General features: G+C 40.7%; 1 protein-coding gene across 3 annotated transcripts in view; it reads left to right on the top strand.

Moving 5' to 3' along the window:
* HDAC9 (histone deacetylase 9) overlaps positions 1–17,329 on the top strand; it is a 385,669-nt gene that overhangs the window by 121,919 nt on the left and 246,421 nt on the right. For all 3 annotated transcript variants that reach the window (XM_069958804.1, XM_069958805.1, XM_069958806.1), the window contains exon 4: positions 11,446–11,487. In XM_069958804.1, coding sequence (XP_069814905.1) covers positions 11,446–11,487 — 42 coding nt within the window. The remainder of the gene's footprint in view (positions 1–11,445; positions 11,488–17,329) is intronic.

The raw sequence follows: 17,329 nt of genomic DNA on the forward strand, positions 1-17,329 counted from the left end.
TTCTGTCTCCATGTTGATTGAAGGCCGGAAGTCCCACTCTCCAATGCATTCTCTATAGGAGAGCGGGACTTTCGGCCTTTAATCAATATGGAGACAGAAGAAGGGTCAGAATAGTGGTGACGTAAATGCGCACAGGATTTAAACTGCGCCGCAGGACCGGAGCGAAGCTGTGCTGCAGGACACGATCATCGCTGGTGAGTAAACGTGCCAGCGCACAGCGGGGGGACAAATAAGAAAAAAATCCGGAATGCCTCTTTAACTTTATCTGAAAATGGATAAAATCCAAACCCAATCTCTGTGTAATACATTTTTTTAAAACATTCACTTGCCAATGTTTTTTTTTTTATTTTTTATTTTCACTTACAGTATTTGCTTTTATTTGCTGATTAACTAGACATTATCTTAGTCCAGAACATTCCTGTATTTTGGAATTTACAATAAGAGAGCAACTGGAGCTGCGTGAATTCCTCAGAGAATCACCTTACATCTGGTTTGCTGCAATATGTTTGCATGGGACAGTTTGATTTGTTAAACTGTTCAACCGCTATAAACTCATGATTCGCTGGCCTGGACCAGAATTCTTGTAAAGGACACAGAGCGTGTAACTGCTATGGACAACTTTAGTTACATGTAAAAATCACCAGGAGACTCCAAATATTTGGTATACATGGGTTTCGATAAATTAGTCATGTAATCCACATGCTGACTGATATCTATGGTCTGCTGACAGGTGAAATTAATGTCTGCATTAGATTGTAGGAAGGGGTCTATTTGATACTGCTAGACGTCAGCACTTTCAGTCCACACACACTGATATCTGTTAGATCCAGTTTGACCATGAAAGGTTCAAAAGTTTTTGTGATTATATAATGTCACAACAAGCAAATGAAAAGTTCATATAAACATTTCTATAGTACACAAAGACTTTTTTCCCAAAATAAAAAAAATAACTTTTTTAGTATATAGGGGGAAAACAAACCGGATATTACAAAATCAAAAACACGTTACATGAATAAGGTAAATGGCATACTGGTGTTATGGATGCACCTCAAGAGTGCTGTCATATTGACTGTCTGTTCCAAATTACAAGTTATAAGTTTATAGTGCACACTGAGAATCAAAGACCCTGACACAGTGATGGTTAAGGTGGATCTCCTTTATTCAAAGATGGCAGCCAGTTTATATGTCCTGGGGGCGTGTGTTCTTCTACTAAGGCTCGTGTCAGTACTTCATTGGCTGAGGTACTAAAGGAGTTAGTTATGTAGCACTAGTGTTTACTTACATAAGCTTAAAGAATTGTAAATATCTTGTCAGAAATCTGCAGTAGCCTGGTCTGAACTGGGCCTGGTCTTTTGCTTTTGTGTGCCACACCCGATTGCTTCTCAGCTTCCGGCAATGCAGGAGTTAAGCTGAGAAGCTTCTGGTGTCAGGAACTTACCTTGTCCGGATCCAGCGGCGTCTTCCTCTAGCTCGGCTCCGGCTGACGGCTCAGGAGCGCGCCGCTGCTCCGCCCGCCGGAGCCGAGTGACGTCACGGAGACCCGACGGCGTCCCTAGCAACCGGGGACGCCGTGGTGTCACGTGATCGTCAGCCGGCCGGCCGGCTCGCAGCTGAAGTGTCTTGCACTCAGGCTGAGTGACAGGTCGCCCGGCCGCTCAGCCTGCAGTGCACCAGCTGCAGTGAGACTGGACTCAGGAGGCCGGACCAATCAGCCTTTGGTCCGGGCTCCTGGTCCAGTATAAAGTGTTTGTATTGCCAGCAGGGTATCGCTGGCTATTAGTTCTTCTAGTCCCAGCTCCCCTGCTCCGTCCCAGCGTTCCCTTCCCTATATCCCTTTCTGCTTGTCTTCTCGTGTTCTTGACCTTCCGCCTGACCTGTGACTATTCTTTGCTTGCCGATTCTGTACTGCGTTGCCCGTGTGGTTTGATCTGGCTTTGTTGACTACTCTTTATTGTGTTTTGTCTGTCTGTCGTGTTTTGTGTTCCACGTATTCAGTACAGGGAACGTCTTCGTGGTTGTCCGCGACCGCCTAGGGTCGACTGAGGCAATTAGGCAGGGACAGTGGGTGGGATTAGATCAGGGCCCACTGTCTGGTTGTGTTTGCCGTTGCTGACATCTGGACTTGATTTTGCTCCTGTCTGGTCTCTGTGATTGATGGGTCTCTCTGCCTGTCTGTAACCTGGAAGATCAGAGTGCTGGTCCAATGGGGATCCAGACCGGGCTCTTGGTCAGTATAAATCAAAGCTGGGACTGAGTCCCAGCGCTGGCTATTTTGAGTAACATCCGGATCCCAGCTACCCCTTGTCTATTCCTGCGCTCCCCATCCTAACTCCCTCTGCTTGCTCGTCTATGTTACCTGACCTCTGGCTTTGACTTTTGACTATCCGACTGCTACTTGTTTTGTACTGCGCTGCCTGCTTGGTTTTTGACTTTGCCTGTTGGACTATTCTATATTGTGTTTGTATGTCTGTCTTGTTCTGTGTTGCACGTACTCAGTATAGGGAACGTCTTCGTGGTTGTCCACGGTCGCTTAGGGCCGATTGAGGCAAGCAGGTAGAGACAGTTGGTGGGTTCAGCGTCAGGGCTCACTGTTGTGTCTTGTCCCTGCCTCCCCTGTCCTGACATATCTCTACTTGTTTAGAAGGTCAGCCCCATATTGTAATGGTTTCACTAAATATACAAAATGTGACATCCTTAACAGTCCCCCCTTTGAAGCCCTGATCAAAAGCAGATGGCTAACAATCTGTCCCACAGTGTGTGTGTTCTGAGGTCTTCATCACATTAGGAACAACCCATCTCTAGCAGATAGGCTACCTCTTAAGGGGTTTATACAAATGAAAGTCAGATTCTAGTCTATTCTTGTCTAATATGTAATGTATGGGAGGTAGCGTTGCTTCTTCTTTGTTCGTTGGCTTCAGGCTTTTGGATTCTTCTTAATTGTCTGAGGCAGTGAAATCAGCATACAAAGTTGGAGTTGCTTCTTTAACATCTGGGATGGTTATAACATCTGACTGTTGATCAAATAGTTGTTCCTTCTGGAAAAATATCTATAAGCATCAAGTTAGTTTCAACCCCTGAAGTAAGTGGAAAATGAAAATGATTTGTGGTTGGCTAAAGAATAAATATAAGAGGGTGGATGGTAATGGTGTATATTCTGTGCAGAGACTGGTTACAAGTGGTGTGCCACAGGAGTCTGTTCTGGGTAAAGTTCTTTTAATATGGTTGTAATTGACATAGGAGAAGGTTCATCTGCTTGCGGATATCACAAAAGTGTGCAATAGGGCTGATATTCCACTTAACATACATAGGCATAGAGTACCCTATCTGCGAGGGCTTCCTATCTACAATGTAAGGGAAAGTGTGGTGCAGAGTTATTGTAGGTTGTAGCCTAGTTTAAAGAGGTGGGTTTATTGGTTGCTTTTGAAGGTCTTGATGGTGGGTGAGAGCATGGTGTGTTGAGATAGTGAGTGTAGGAGAACTGGGGCAAAATCTTGGCTAAAGTTGTGTAAGGTACAAACAAGGAGGGAGCACAAACTGAAGTCATTGGAGGGATGGAGGTTGCGTAAGGGATGCAGCGGGATAATAGGTCAGAGATATCAGGTCTCTGAACTTCCTGCTCATGGTCTTCACACAAGGGACTGCACACTGCTGTCTAAGTTTTACTCTTGGTGTACTTTAAATTGTCACACAGGATCATTTAGAGATTTTAATGGCAAAAATATATTGTTATAAAAACCAAAGAAGACCCTTTAGTTCAGGGATTGATAGTGGTTGAATGAAGATATATCCAATATTTCTAAGACTTAAAAAAGAAATATTTTTGTGTACTCTATATGGACAGTTGTATACTCCCTCACACCCATACATTTAGTATGAAGAGATGTGTGCTAATAGCATTTGTACCTTTAATAACATGTATACTGTACCATTGTCCAGTACTTTGGAACACCAAACATACCACAGAATGCACAAATACTTTCTCTTCACTTTTGTGAAATAATTACATAGGCCCAGATTTTTCAAAACGTATAAAATAGAAGAAATAAAGAAATGAGATAGGAACAAATTTGCACAATTGTGACTTTCTCCGGCAGAGAGATCCATAGTCTCAATGCTTTTACTGTAAAGAATCCCCTTCCATGTTGGTGTAGGAGCCCTATTACACGGAGCAATATTGTAAAGAATAAGGACGAGTAGCCAGATTATCGCTTTGTGTAATAAAGTCAACGATCTGCAGATGAAACAGTCATTGGCTGATCGTTGTTGTTTAATCCTGCTTAAAAATCATCGGCCACCAGGCGCACATCAGTACATGCAATAGCGATGTGTGGCCAATGGCTGATGATTGTGTTAAAAAAATATTACATTTTATATCCGGGTGTCCCTCTAGATTCTGCCTGCTCCCCACACCCAGTGCTGGAGCTTCTTAGCAGGTCTCTGAAGCAGCAGGCCACTCATACAAGCAGCTACAGGGAGTGGGCAGGAGCTAGAAGAACACAGGGGAATGTGGACAAGCACTTTAGGCAAAGGCTGCAACAGAACTTTATTTATAAAAGGGGAACATCTTCTACGTCTAGAGGAAAGAAAACTAAGGGCTGTATTACACAGCTCAGTGACTAATGTAAGCGAACACTGACCTGCTAGATTGGCACGCACCTACTGAGCCTATTACCCAGCTCGATAATCTTACAGCAAGGGCTGCACAAACATCGTTAGCGATTATCTATTATTAGTTATTATCGAGCTGTGTAATAGGCTCAGTATTTGCTCAGCAGATCAGTGCTCACTCACATTAGTCATTGAACCATGTAATATGGCCCTTAGATTCTTTTTTCCTCTAGATATGGACGATGTCCCCTTGTTATAAATAAAGTTCAGTTGCAGCCTTTGCCTTAAAGATTACCTGTCACCCCCTGTGCCAGGGTGACAGGCTCTCGACCCCCTGTTACAGCCCCCTATACTCACCTGATCCCGCCAAGTCCCGCTTCCTGATACGGTCGGGTCACGGTGATATGAGCGCCCGAAGCCCGGCGCGCGCGCTCACAGGAAAGTCCGATGCCCATAGAGAATGACGGAGCATCGGACTCCCCATTCATTCTCTATGAGCGTCGGACTCTCCTGTGAGCGCGCGCGCCGGGATTGGGGCGCTCATATCTCCGTGACCCGACCGGATCAGGAAGCGGGACCTGGCGGGATCAGGTGAGTATAGGGGGCTGTAACGGGGGGTCGACAGGTCTCCTTTAAAGTGTCACAGGCAATTTTAAGAAACTTTGTATTTGGTTTATTAGGAAAATATGCCTTTATCTGCATTCAAAAAGACTTTCCCCAGGTCCCCCCCCCTCCCTCCTTTCTCTCATTCACTGCTCATTATCAGGAAATCTCGACTCTTTTACAGCCCTGTGTAACCTATGGAGAGGGGAGGGGGAGGAGGGAGATTAGTCGCCAGCAGAGAGTGGAGAACAAAGGATTAAACAGCGGGACCTGTGAGAAAGCCTGTATTCAGAGGTCAGAGAGGTCAGTGCGTACTTCAGAGGAGATAGCCCGGTGATGTAGCTGTAAATTAACTCTTTGTTTTCCTGTTTTGGTGCCTCATCTCCCTCAACCCCTCACCTCTCCATAGAGAACCACGAAGACAGGGGGGAGAGCTTCAAACTGCTTTTTAATGATAAAAATGCATTTTTCATCTAATAAACCCAATTACAAAGTTTCTTAAAATCGCCTGTACTTTTGATTTATGCAAAAAAAAAAAAAAAAAAATGTAAACGACAGTGACACTTTAAGTCAAGTTGCAGTACTTACCCAGACTGCACCCATTTTTCCCAGTATTTGCTGAATTATAACAGCCTGTACTTTCCGATTTTCTTGAGTGTTTCTTTCACCCTTTGAAATCTTGTAAACACCACGCTGTTGTCTTTTTGTGATGACTGAGGTCACGATATGTGATCAAAAACACGATAGGGATAAGATAACAAAGTAAAGGCTGGAGTTTTGCTTTCATTTCTGACATGGAGTGAACTTCTGTAATCGTTCTGTTATTACCTGCCCATTATGAACAGATTATTAAATCGTCCACATTTTCCAATAAAGAATGATAGAGGGAATGCATTTAGAGTATTGTACAATACACACTGGAACGGCCATGATGATGATACCAGGTAAATGATCAATATTAGGTGGATGTAAAAGTTGTGGTCAGTCAGCGGCATATAATAAATAGTGGTAAGTGGATTCCTCTTTGATAGTCATACAAAGAAAACCCCTGCCTGAAAGTGCAGGGTGGAATGAATGTGGTGTCCCTGACATGAAGAGGGTGAGAGAGAAAACAGACAGGACACAATATGTCATTAATATTGTTTATGCTCCGAACCGCTGGACATTTTTGTGGATGCACAGGAATTTCTCTTTGTCTTATAAGGAGCTAGCCTTGTAATTTCTCAGCTTATAAATCATGCGATGCAGTCTTCATCCTCATGGGACTTCTGCAAGTGTTCTCTTCCACATGTCCCTCCATGCTTTCATTGACTTGTAGATACGAATACAGCAGTATTGGTTATAACAACTAATACATAGTATTAGCTAATGTTTATAATACATTGCATATATAAATTTTATACCTCCATGCCTTCTTTATGTCAAAGTGAAAAGTCTACAAAATTATTGATATACAAACTTTAAAGAGTGCCTGTCATTCTGAAAAATTCATGTCATCGGGCATGTCAAAAGTCATTGATCGCAGCGGTTCTTACTCTTAACACCCACTGCGATACAGATATACAGCCGGTGAGAGAGCATGGCGGCAGTGTGATCCTCTTCCTGGCTGCTTGCTAGTTTCGACACATTAGCCTCATAGACTATAATGGTGCCAAAGTGTTGGAATTAGCGAGAGGTCATGGAGTGGATTACACTGCTGCCGCTCTCTTTCTGGCTGTATCTTTATATCGTAGTGAATCTCGGCAGTGAGACCTGCTGCAATCACTAACTTTTGACATGCTGGATTGCATGTCAAAAGTTGATCTCAATGACAGGTACTCTTTAAGAGGTGCTTATCTGTTTACCAGTCACTATTTCACAGAAAAATATTTGTCTGCAATATCATCTCAGCATGTGTAGACAGGGTAATTTTTAATAAAACCAAAACCAGGAGTGGATTGAAAACACAGAAAGGCTATGTTCACACACTGTTAAAATTTTGTGGATGGCCTTCATTTAATGGCAAATAACGATCATTATTCCAAAACAACAGTAATTTAAGTCTTGTATCTTGAAAAGTAAAAGGACCTTTACCAATTAATGCTGACAAAGTAGAGATACTGTAAATGTCAATTATTATAAGTTGTGTTATGTGACTATCCTGGTTACACACGGAGAATTTCAAACCTTGAAAAATGCTAATTTTTCAATAATTTATGTCATTTGAGAGTTTTTCACAAAGGAAAGGTTAATGGATTGACCAAAAATTTACTACTAACATGAAATACATTTTGGCACAAGAAATCTCAGAATGACTTAGATAAGTTTCACAAAGTTATTAACACATACACCAAGACCAGTCAAATTTGAAAAGTAGAGCTCAGCCCCTACTGCCACAAGTGACTGCAGAGTAACTAACAAATCTGTGCCCATGACCATAATAAAAAGTGCAGTCAAACTTTATGCGCAGTAACCATGATGATGATAAAAAAAAACGATGTGAGCCATCATAAAGCCATGTTCACACAACAATAGTTGTGTATTAATCATGGCCGTTGTTGCCGATGTGCAACAACAGCCATGATTAATACAAAAGTTACGTGCACTGCAGTTTGGCTCTGACATGTCAGTTTTTTGCGGCCGCTATTCATAAAATAGCGGACACAAAACACTGACAGTTCACACAATGGAGAGTGCAGCTCCGGCCGCACTCTCCATTGTTGGCCATAGTGAATTGGGATGTGCACAAATGAAGATCATCCAGTTGGTACTGCATCTACTGACTGGTAGATGGTATGACAACAAAACAAGCACATATAGGTACATAATATGTGTAATGACTTCATAAATGAGACAAACTAACAGAAATATACAAATATCCGGTAAGTAATATGACAATGAGATAACCCCATATAGCACAATCTGACTGCAGGATGGAAATAAACAGCATCAGGCTAGGTTCACACAACGTCAAAAAAGAGAGAAAAGGCGTCCGACTTTTCTATTGAAAAAGACATCCATTATTGCCGTGATTTAATTGACTTCAATGCAATGCATTGAAGTCAATGGGATGACGGACGTCCAATGCACACAATGTATTAAATAACAGACTTTGTCTGCACGGGCGTCAAAATAATGATCATGACAATTATTGTCGGAAGTCTTTTGCCAACAGCGGATGTAGTTTTTTGTTTTTTTACCGTCCTTCACCGTTCTTACTATTAAATTCAATGGACTTTTCAATTAAAGACACACTCAAAGGCCAATTAGTCCACCCAAACTAGAATAATGTACCAACAGCTGTCATGGCACTGACGAGCGGCCAAAGAATGTTATGACGTCCGTCATTTTTAACGGAGAGGAAAAACATTGTTTGAACATAGCCATATACTGTGTAAGTAAATGAAGAAAACAACAACAACAACAACAAAAAATAGCCCAAAACTATACAAAAAAAGAACCGTAAGGAAAGGTGAAAATTTTGCCAGATCTTTATTTAAACTGTAATTCTAAGATATTGTTAAAACTAGAGTTACAATTTAATGTATATATTCAGCCTAAGAACAACTGGCAAGCTATCCATGTAGCCTGAAAATATACATTTAATAGAACATAAAAATATAATTGCAGGTATTTCTGTCTTTTGGGATTTTCTCAAAGCGTCACTAATCCAGTTTATTGTTTTTCACCGAAATTCAGTAATATAACATTTTGTGAAGTTAATTGAATTTATGAGAAAGGGATGACTGCGTTCTGTAATGTGATTTAATATCTCATGGAACTTAGTCTCAGCGCTGAGCAGTCAGAATTATTTTTTACTCTGCGTGTTGTCCAAAGAAAATAGTGGCACTGCATTTGTTTCCATAATCCTGACAGCTGATGATGCTAATGGATGCATTTATACTACTTTAGTCAGCTAGAATACAGTTATTTAACTCAAGTTTGCTTTCATAGATAGAAAACTGTAACCAGCCCTGGCTGTTAGCATGTTAGCTATTATTACACCGTAATTCACAATGAAAATGTTAGCTGTAATAATACATTTTATGGATCTGTTGATTGCAGATAAATTGTATTTTAATAATCAAATTAGGAAAGTTGAGGCCTAATATTTTCCTTACATTTGTAATATGCTATATATTTACTAGGCTGGGGGTGAATATAGGGGCAATAATTTACAGCCCTGGTTTCTTAAAGAAAATGCTATTGTAAGTGTTGTACCAAAAGACGGACGTTATTTGGCCACTTCACGGTCAAAGTCGTCCGTCTTTTTTCAGTTATAGGCTATGTTTTTTTTTTAGCTTTGTTTAAAATAACGTACATCATTTCAAGTCTAAAATGACGGACGTCATTTAGCTGTCTGGTCGTCCGTCGATGCGATGACTGCAATGACTGTTGGTACATTATTTTAGTTTGGGTTACTAATTGGCCTTTGAATGTGATTTAATTGAAAAGTCCATTTAATTTAATAGTAAAAATGGTGAAAGGATGGTGAAAAAAGAAAAATTGAGTTTGAACAACAACAAAAGAGTCCACTGTTTGCAACAGACATCCAAAAATAATTGACTAGCCCGCTATTTTATACATTGTTAGCACTGGACGTTTGTCACCCCATTGACTTTAATGCATTGCATTGCAGTCAGTTAAATCGTGTCAATAACGGACATCTTTTTAAATAGAAAAAGCGGAAGCCTTTTTTCTTTTTTTTGATGTTGTGTGAACATAGCCATAGAGAGAAAAAAACTGCTAATAAAGCACACATTGCATTATTTAAAGGGGTTGTCCGGCGATAAAAAATTATTCACAGAATAACACACATTACAAAGTTATACAACTTTGTAATGTATGTTATGTCTGTGAATGGCCCCCTTCCCCGTGTCCCACCACCCCCACCCGTGTACCCGGATGTGTGGTGCGCTATACATTACCTGTCACGTGCCGACCACGGTCTCCGATCGTCAGCAGTGACGTCTTCTTCGGGAGGCCAGCGGATCTTCCCGAGTGCCGGCCGCCCTCTGCAGCGTCATCCGAAGCTCAGCCGCGATTGGCTGAGCATAACTGTGCTCAGCCAATCGCGGCTGAGCAGCTGATGACGTGGCCGCGCCGGCCTCCCGAAGAAGACGTCACTGCTGACGATCGGAGACCGTGGACGACACGAGATGCGGTGAGTATAATGCACCACACTTCCGGGTCTAGCGTGGGTGGGGGGAAACACGGGGAAGGGGGCCATTCACAGACATAACATACATTACAAAGTTGTATAACTTTGTAATGTGTGTTATTCTGTGAATAATTTTTTATCGCCGGACAACCCCTTTAATGACTAAGAAAGTACCAACAACGATTTTCCAATCATTGCCCGCATACAGACAAAAAGATTATCGTTTAAATTCGAATGATATATTAATTTTCCGCACGATAATTGTCCTGTTTAATAGTAGGTTACCCGTAGGTTTCATCCACACATTGAATCGGGATCCTGATTCACTGACAGAAAAAGGGCCCATTGATTTAAATGTGGTCTTCCACACATTAGTTTTGAAAGTGAGCACTAATTTTGAGCACTGATCCCTTCTTAAATCTGTTCTGCACTTATCTGATTATTATTATTATTATTTTTTTTGGAACTGAAGCTTTTTATCTAATGACACACTTTCACTATCCATAGGCCATTAAGCATTGCCTAGCAAGTCTTTGGCAGGCTCTACCCTGTGGGCTTTTATTGGCCTGCTATGAGTTTTTACTAGGGATGGTCCGAACCCGCCGAGGTTCAGGTTCGGCTGAACCCGAACGCTCGGCATCGGATTCCCGCTGTCTGCCCACTCCGTGCAGCGGGCGGATACAGCGGAAGGACCGCCTGGAAAACTGGGATACAGCCTATGGCTATGGCTGTATCCCAGTTTTCCAGGCGTTCCTCCCACTGAATCCACCCGCTGCACGGAGCTAGCAGACAGCGGTAATCATTCGGGAGGGTTCGGGTTCGTACAAACCCCGTCCGAACCAGGTTCGGACCATCCCTAATTTTTGCTGATTCACAAAAACTGTTGCAAAACTTTTTTTTTTCTCTAGGGCATCACTAATCTTGCAGAATAACTGATGTGTGGATGTAAAATTGTCATTCTGTTGTTATTTTTACACATGACATGTTGAGGGTGTGTATCATTCCCTGACCCCCTTTAATACCATCAATGAATATAAGGAGGTTGTAGATTTGTCACTTGCTAATTATCTTTTGATTTTTCCCTTTTATCATAGTAAAGCGAGGATGGACAGATGTACTGCCAACAGTCATTGTCGGTAAGGTGACAACATCTCTTATCTATATTTGTCAAACAAGTAATGCAACTATGTTATAATATTACACCAAGACCTGCTGATGCTTTGGACTATTTGCTATACTGTAGACTATGGGGGGGGGGGGGGGGGGGCTTGTTTGGGCCACCTATGCCCTGTTCCCAGTAAGTGGGACGGGTTATCCAGAGATGTGGTCTTGTGTATCCCAGTAAACTTAAAGAGTACCTGTCACCATGTTACTGAAGCGGTCAGCAGTTAATTACACTTGGTGGCCTGAAGTTTGAGTTTCCATGGGGATGACTACCTCAAGACAGCAATGTGCATGACCCGAATTGAAATATAATGGGGGTCACAGACATTACCGTCATGGCATGGTCATCTTTATGCAATTCACTGCCGATCGGCTCAGTGAACTTGATGACAGGTACTCTTTAATATAACTTATCATCTGCACTGCTCTGTAATCTGGCAACTTCGATTTTACTTGTGCCCTGGGGCAATTAAACTTATTATTAGATGTCAGACTCCCAGTTCAGGAAGAGATTGGATCATCTCCCTGACATCCAGACCACACAGAACACAGATTGGAAGGGAGGGGAGGTGAGTAGTAAAGGCAACTGTCCATCACTACTCTAAACTATCTGCAGCCGGGGACTAGAGCTAGCAGAAGAAACCAAACAGATATGGTGGAAATTTGTCAATCACCACACAGCAAGTTCTAGCATAAGACACAGATCAGATTGGTTCAAAGGAAACATACAATTTAGACACTGAATCATGGTCAAAAGGACCACGCTGAGGTGTAGCACAGTGAAGTCTGTGATACTTCCCTTCTGAAGTTTTGACAAAATATCCTGCCACGCGAGTGGAATGATAGTTACACTTTAAATTCTACTTCTCAATAAAAAAAATTGCTACCTTAAATTGAATTAAATATTTGAAAACCATGACTTTGATATATTACGTACTTCTTTTCCAGATTGATAGGATAGAGAAAAAGATCCCAATTTTCTCTACCCCCTCTCTTCCTTAAACTGCAATTTGTATTTCCATTTCAATGATTGTTCAGTCATTCCGTTTCAGAATTCTCTTTGCTGAATTTAGAAAGCAGCAAATTGAGTTGTAATTGATGCAATGAAATATGTTGTGCAATGGAGCTTTGTAACAATCTGCACTCTAACTGATCATTAAAACACTTATTAAGTCTCCAGGCATGTTTCTCCTGCCCTATAACATACCCCAGGTGCTGCACCCAAGTACTTGTGGTCAAAACCTAATGAAAACAATAAAAGCCTTTGTTTTAGGCCTGCTGATTATTTAATCTCTAGTTTTCCAGTTTTGGTTTATAACAAACATTAACAATTTTTAGAGAATTGCTTTGATCATATGTGACCTTTTTTTTTTCACTGCGCAGCCGAGCAATCAGCTTTGCAATGAACTGTGGTAAAAAGTTCACTGTTGCTCGAAAACATTTTTTTATTTAATGTCATTTAAGTATGTGTTGTGCCTTTCTAAAAGATCTTGATTATATGCTAAGCACATGTACATTTTTGGCAATTTAATTTTGGACATGAAGTTTTGTTTGTTTATATCTCTATAATATAGGTTTGGGCAATTATTACTGACATTCCTTTAAAAAATTTTTCCCCCTTTAAATGCTCCAATTATTATGAATAAACATGCTCCAGAGAAATAAAACATGTCTTTTATGGCATTCTGGTAATACGTTATCACTACAATGTATAATACTATTTTTAACAATTTCTAACCTACTTTTCTTTTTGTTTAAATTGGAAAGGATTTAGAGCAAAGTCAGCAGTTCTAAAATGATAGGGAAATGCAGTACACAAGTTTTTTTTAACGCGTGAGGGATGGTCGGAAGAGTGGTGTATTAAATATAGAGACAAGAGAAATCTCAAATGTGCTAATATTTGCTGATATTTAGTATATTTTAGTGTAAATTTGATGTTTTTGTACGGAAATGTACAGTTATGTTATTTAGATGTGTGATCAGCACGGGTCTAGCTGTGTGTCTTAGACTATGGGAGTCCACTGTGCATTGGGTAGGCCAACAAATAGATGAGCATTTTACCTATGTGAAGCAGGTACATCAAATCAGAGAAACTTTGGAAGGCAATGATAATAGAGGGCAACAGGTATTTTAGGGGATGTACAAGGAGAAAAAGAGCTCCACAAAATAGCTACACAATATGACCGATATTACGTACCTGCCTCTTTAGTCCTGAAAGGCATACTTCTGAGACCTGGAAAAACAGGAAATTAACACCAGAAGCAAATGGCTTGGGCTATCTTCTGCTCCCTGCACAACTCCTTTAACTTAAAGATAATCTGGAGCTCCCCTTGACCCCTCTAAACCACTGGTACTGTTACATAGCCAGGTTCAAACCAAGCCCTGTCCAAGCCCTAGACTTTTTAACTCCTTCATTGTAAACTAAATTTAGCGCATGTCTGTTGTGCCCAAAGAGGCGCCGGCGCACTGAGGAGGTCCGGCTCTTTGCTGGAAGCATTGTTTCATTGTGCCTCACCAGGGCGTTTTCCTTAAGAGAAAAAGGTCTGGGAGGAAAACCCAGTAGGCGATACAGGCCTAGGGCTCAGATACTCTAGGCCCTGCCTTTTTGACATAGCTCCACCAGATTACAAGATGTTTTTGAAGAAAACAAAGGCATCAGTAACTAAACAGATCCTGGGACAGGACTTGGATTTTCCTTTGCTATGCAACGGTACCAACGATTTTGGGAGGGTTTGTGGGGAGAGGGATACAGATTTGTTTTGAAGTGTCCCTGTCCTTATTAAAAACTACTGATGAGCCGCTGTACACCTTTCTCCCTGGCTCCCCGAGATCTCCATCTCACTGCATGAGATGCAATAAACTTATAGTACAGTGAGACAGAACTCTCAGGAAACCGAGTAGTGCAGCATATAACCACGGGCTTCTTCCAACTATATCTAGAGCTCAGCGGGGGTCTGAACACTTAGACCTCAGCCTACAAAATTTTTGATATGTCAAAAGATTTTCTATAATGACAGAGACACTTCACAACTCAGGATTTAATAGTTCTTTTTTAAGAACCAAAGAGTCCCTTCAATCTATAATAATGTTAAATGAAAGTCGGTTTATTGGCATTTTTAGTCTCAAATCTATTTTTAAAAGTTTCTTCATGTGTAGTTGGTCCTTAGAACATTTTGCAGCTAAAGAGATCACTTGACTTTCTTGGCAGCCAGGCTGTGACAAAGCCGGATGAATAATGTTGTTATTGAAATTCGCCTACATCTCCTTATCCACAGACTATTCTCTCCCACAGTCTAAAAATGAGTTTATGGAGGCTAGAGCTACATGGAAACAGTTTAATTCCAGCCTATAGGAGATTGTACGACAAAATCATGGCCTGCTACTGTATATGACTGTGTTTTAGTTTAGCTTCTTTGTATCTGACACAAAACAAATTGGGTGCGGTATAATATGTACTTTGAAGCTTGACATACATGAAGGAATAAGAATTTGTGGGAAGATTTGGTAAATTAGATTTCAATTTTTTTAGAGTTTGGCAGCTTTAAAATTAAAAGGAGGCCTACTCACCTACATGGGTCCCCCACAGTTCCCACTGTGACATCATCCAGTTCTACGCTCATCACTCTGCTACCCATGTCTGAGATAGCCACCTTGGCAAGGACAGGCTGGTCAGCCAATGATTGGCCTCAGAGGTGTTCTGCCTCAGTCAGTAATTAGTTGACTGAGCCATCACTGCCGAAACCAGTCCATCCTTGATGTAAGAGGCCAAGTGACAAATGGGGGACCAGATAACGTCACAGTCAGAGCTGTGGGAAACAAAAGTAAATGCCTTTTTCATGTTTACAATGGCATAAGCAAAATAAACTGGTGTTTAACAATCAACCTGTTTCTGTCTAATGTGTACGAACATCTTTCTATGTATGGTACTGTGTGGAGGCACCATACAGAAATACATGAAGTGTCTATAGCTCTATCCTATGGAGCTGTAGGCTATCTGTATCCATACAGAATCTGTACAAAGGGTGCTATGTACAGTATGAGAGTGTTTTAAAGCCATTCTACTGTAAAACAATCTAATAATCACACCGATTTGGTTCATATCAATATATTTATTGCAATCACTTTAATAAATGGCCAGTATGATATTCCACAATCAAACAGCTCCTATTTCAATTTACTATCCAACTTAACGACCAAAAAAACACTTTGTGACCATCCTAATATCCTGTTCAACTTTAAATTCAATGGTCTAATTAAAATCATGAAACAGGTGAACCCGGAGTTGTTTTCTCATGATATTTTACGAGAAAAAGTTGGACAACACCTAAAAAGCTAATTTTGGCAACATAAAGAAATATAGGTTACTTTACAGATGTATAAAACCACCTAATGGGAGGAAAATAGTAATTAAAGTTTAGGGTGAGTGAATAGTTAAGCGTTTGGCATAATAACATGTTAGAAAAAAAAAATTATTATCAGTGGTTATGTGCTGTAACCTTTTCTTTTAATTAGACTTCCTGCAACATTCACAGTTTAATAAGAAATTATTTGGCACAACATATTGGAATTGAAGATAAGATGCCAGTGACATATGGAGAACTAAATGTTGATAAGTAAGGATGAGATGGTTTAGTCAAGATTAACATATAGCGAGAATTGCAACTTATTTCATACATTGATCAGCCATCCATAAAAATTAGAACCACTGAAAGATGAAGTCAGTATGGGCTTATTCCTGTGAAACATGGAGAGCATGAGCGAGAAAGCCCTGCAGTAGATTCTTTCCCTGCCTGGCATTATGTTAGAGAATAACTGTGTGTGAACAACAAAAAAATAACGTCCGCTGTTTGCAACAGTTGTTCGAAAATAATTGACAAGATCATTATTTTGATGTCCGCAGACAACGTTATTACATTGTATGCTTTGGACATCCGTCATTCCATTGACTTCAATGCACTGCATTGAAGTCAATTAAACTGCGGCAATAACGGACGTCTTTTTAAGTAGAAAAAGCGGATGCCTTTTTTCTTTTTTTGACATTGTGTGAGCATAGCCTTAGAGACTGGAAATATCTGGGTCTAAGCAATTTTGATAGGGCCAAATAGTGATAGTATTTACAAGAGATGAGCAAATCTCGAGCTCTGAAGGTGTAGTGTGGTATCTGCTAAGACATTAGCGATTTGTCTTTCAAGTCCTGTAGGTTGGGAGGTGTGGTCCCCATGGAATGGGTCGGTTTTTCCAGCACATTCCATAGATTCTGGATTAAATTAAAATCTGAGGAATCTGGTACTCAAATCACCATCTTCAGCTCTTTGTCATATTTCTCAAAACATTCCTGCATTATATATACATTGTTAGCTCTTTGAGGAGATCACCCAAAATTGAATGATAAAAATGATATTCGATAGAGGTGGTCTTCTGAAAGATAATGTCTGTTATGCATAATATATGATTCGCTATAATGATTGATCAATACAGTGAAAACTAACGATTTTGTAGCGAACGATTCTGAGGCTATTACATTCAAAGGAATGCATTGAAGTCAATGGAATGACGGACATCCAATGCACACAGTGTAAAAAATGATAGATGTTGTTCGTGCGGACGTTAAATTAATGTTCATGACAATTATTCACGGACGTCTTTTGCAGACGTTAATCTTTAGTTGTTCACTCTTTTTTCACCGTCCTTCCACCATCTTTACTATTAAACTCAATGGACTTTTCAGTTAAAGACACACCCAAAGGCCAATTAGCCCACCTAAATTAGAATAATGTACCAACAGCCATCATGGCAGTGACAGGTAGCCAAATA

Source organism: Dendropsophus ebraccatus, chromosome 2 (assembly GCF_027789765.1).
Source record: "Dendropsophus ebraccatus isolate aDenEbr1 chromosome 2, aDenEbr1.pat, whole genome shotgun sequence".
NCBI classification, from domain to species: domain Eukaryota; kingdom Metazoa; phylum Chordata; class Amphibia; order Anura; family Hylidae; genus Dendropsophus; species Dendropsophus ebraccatus.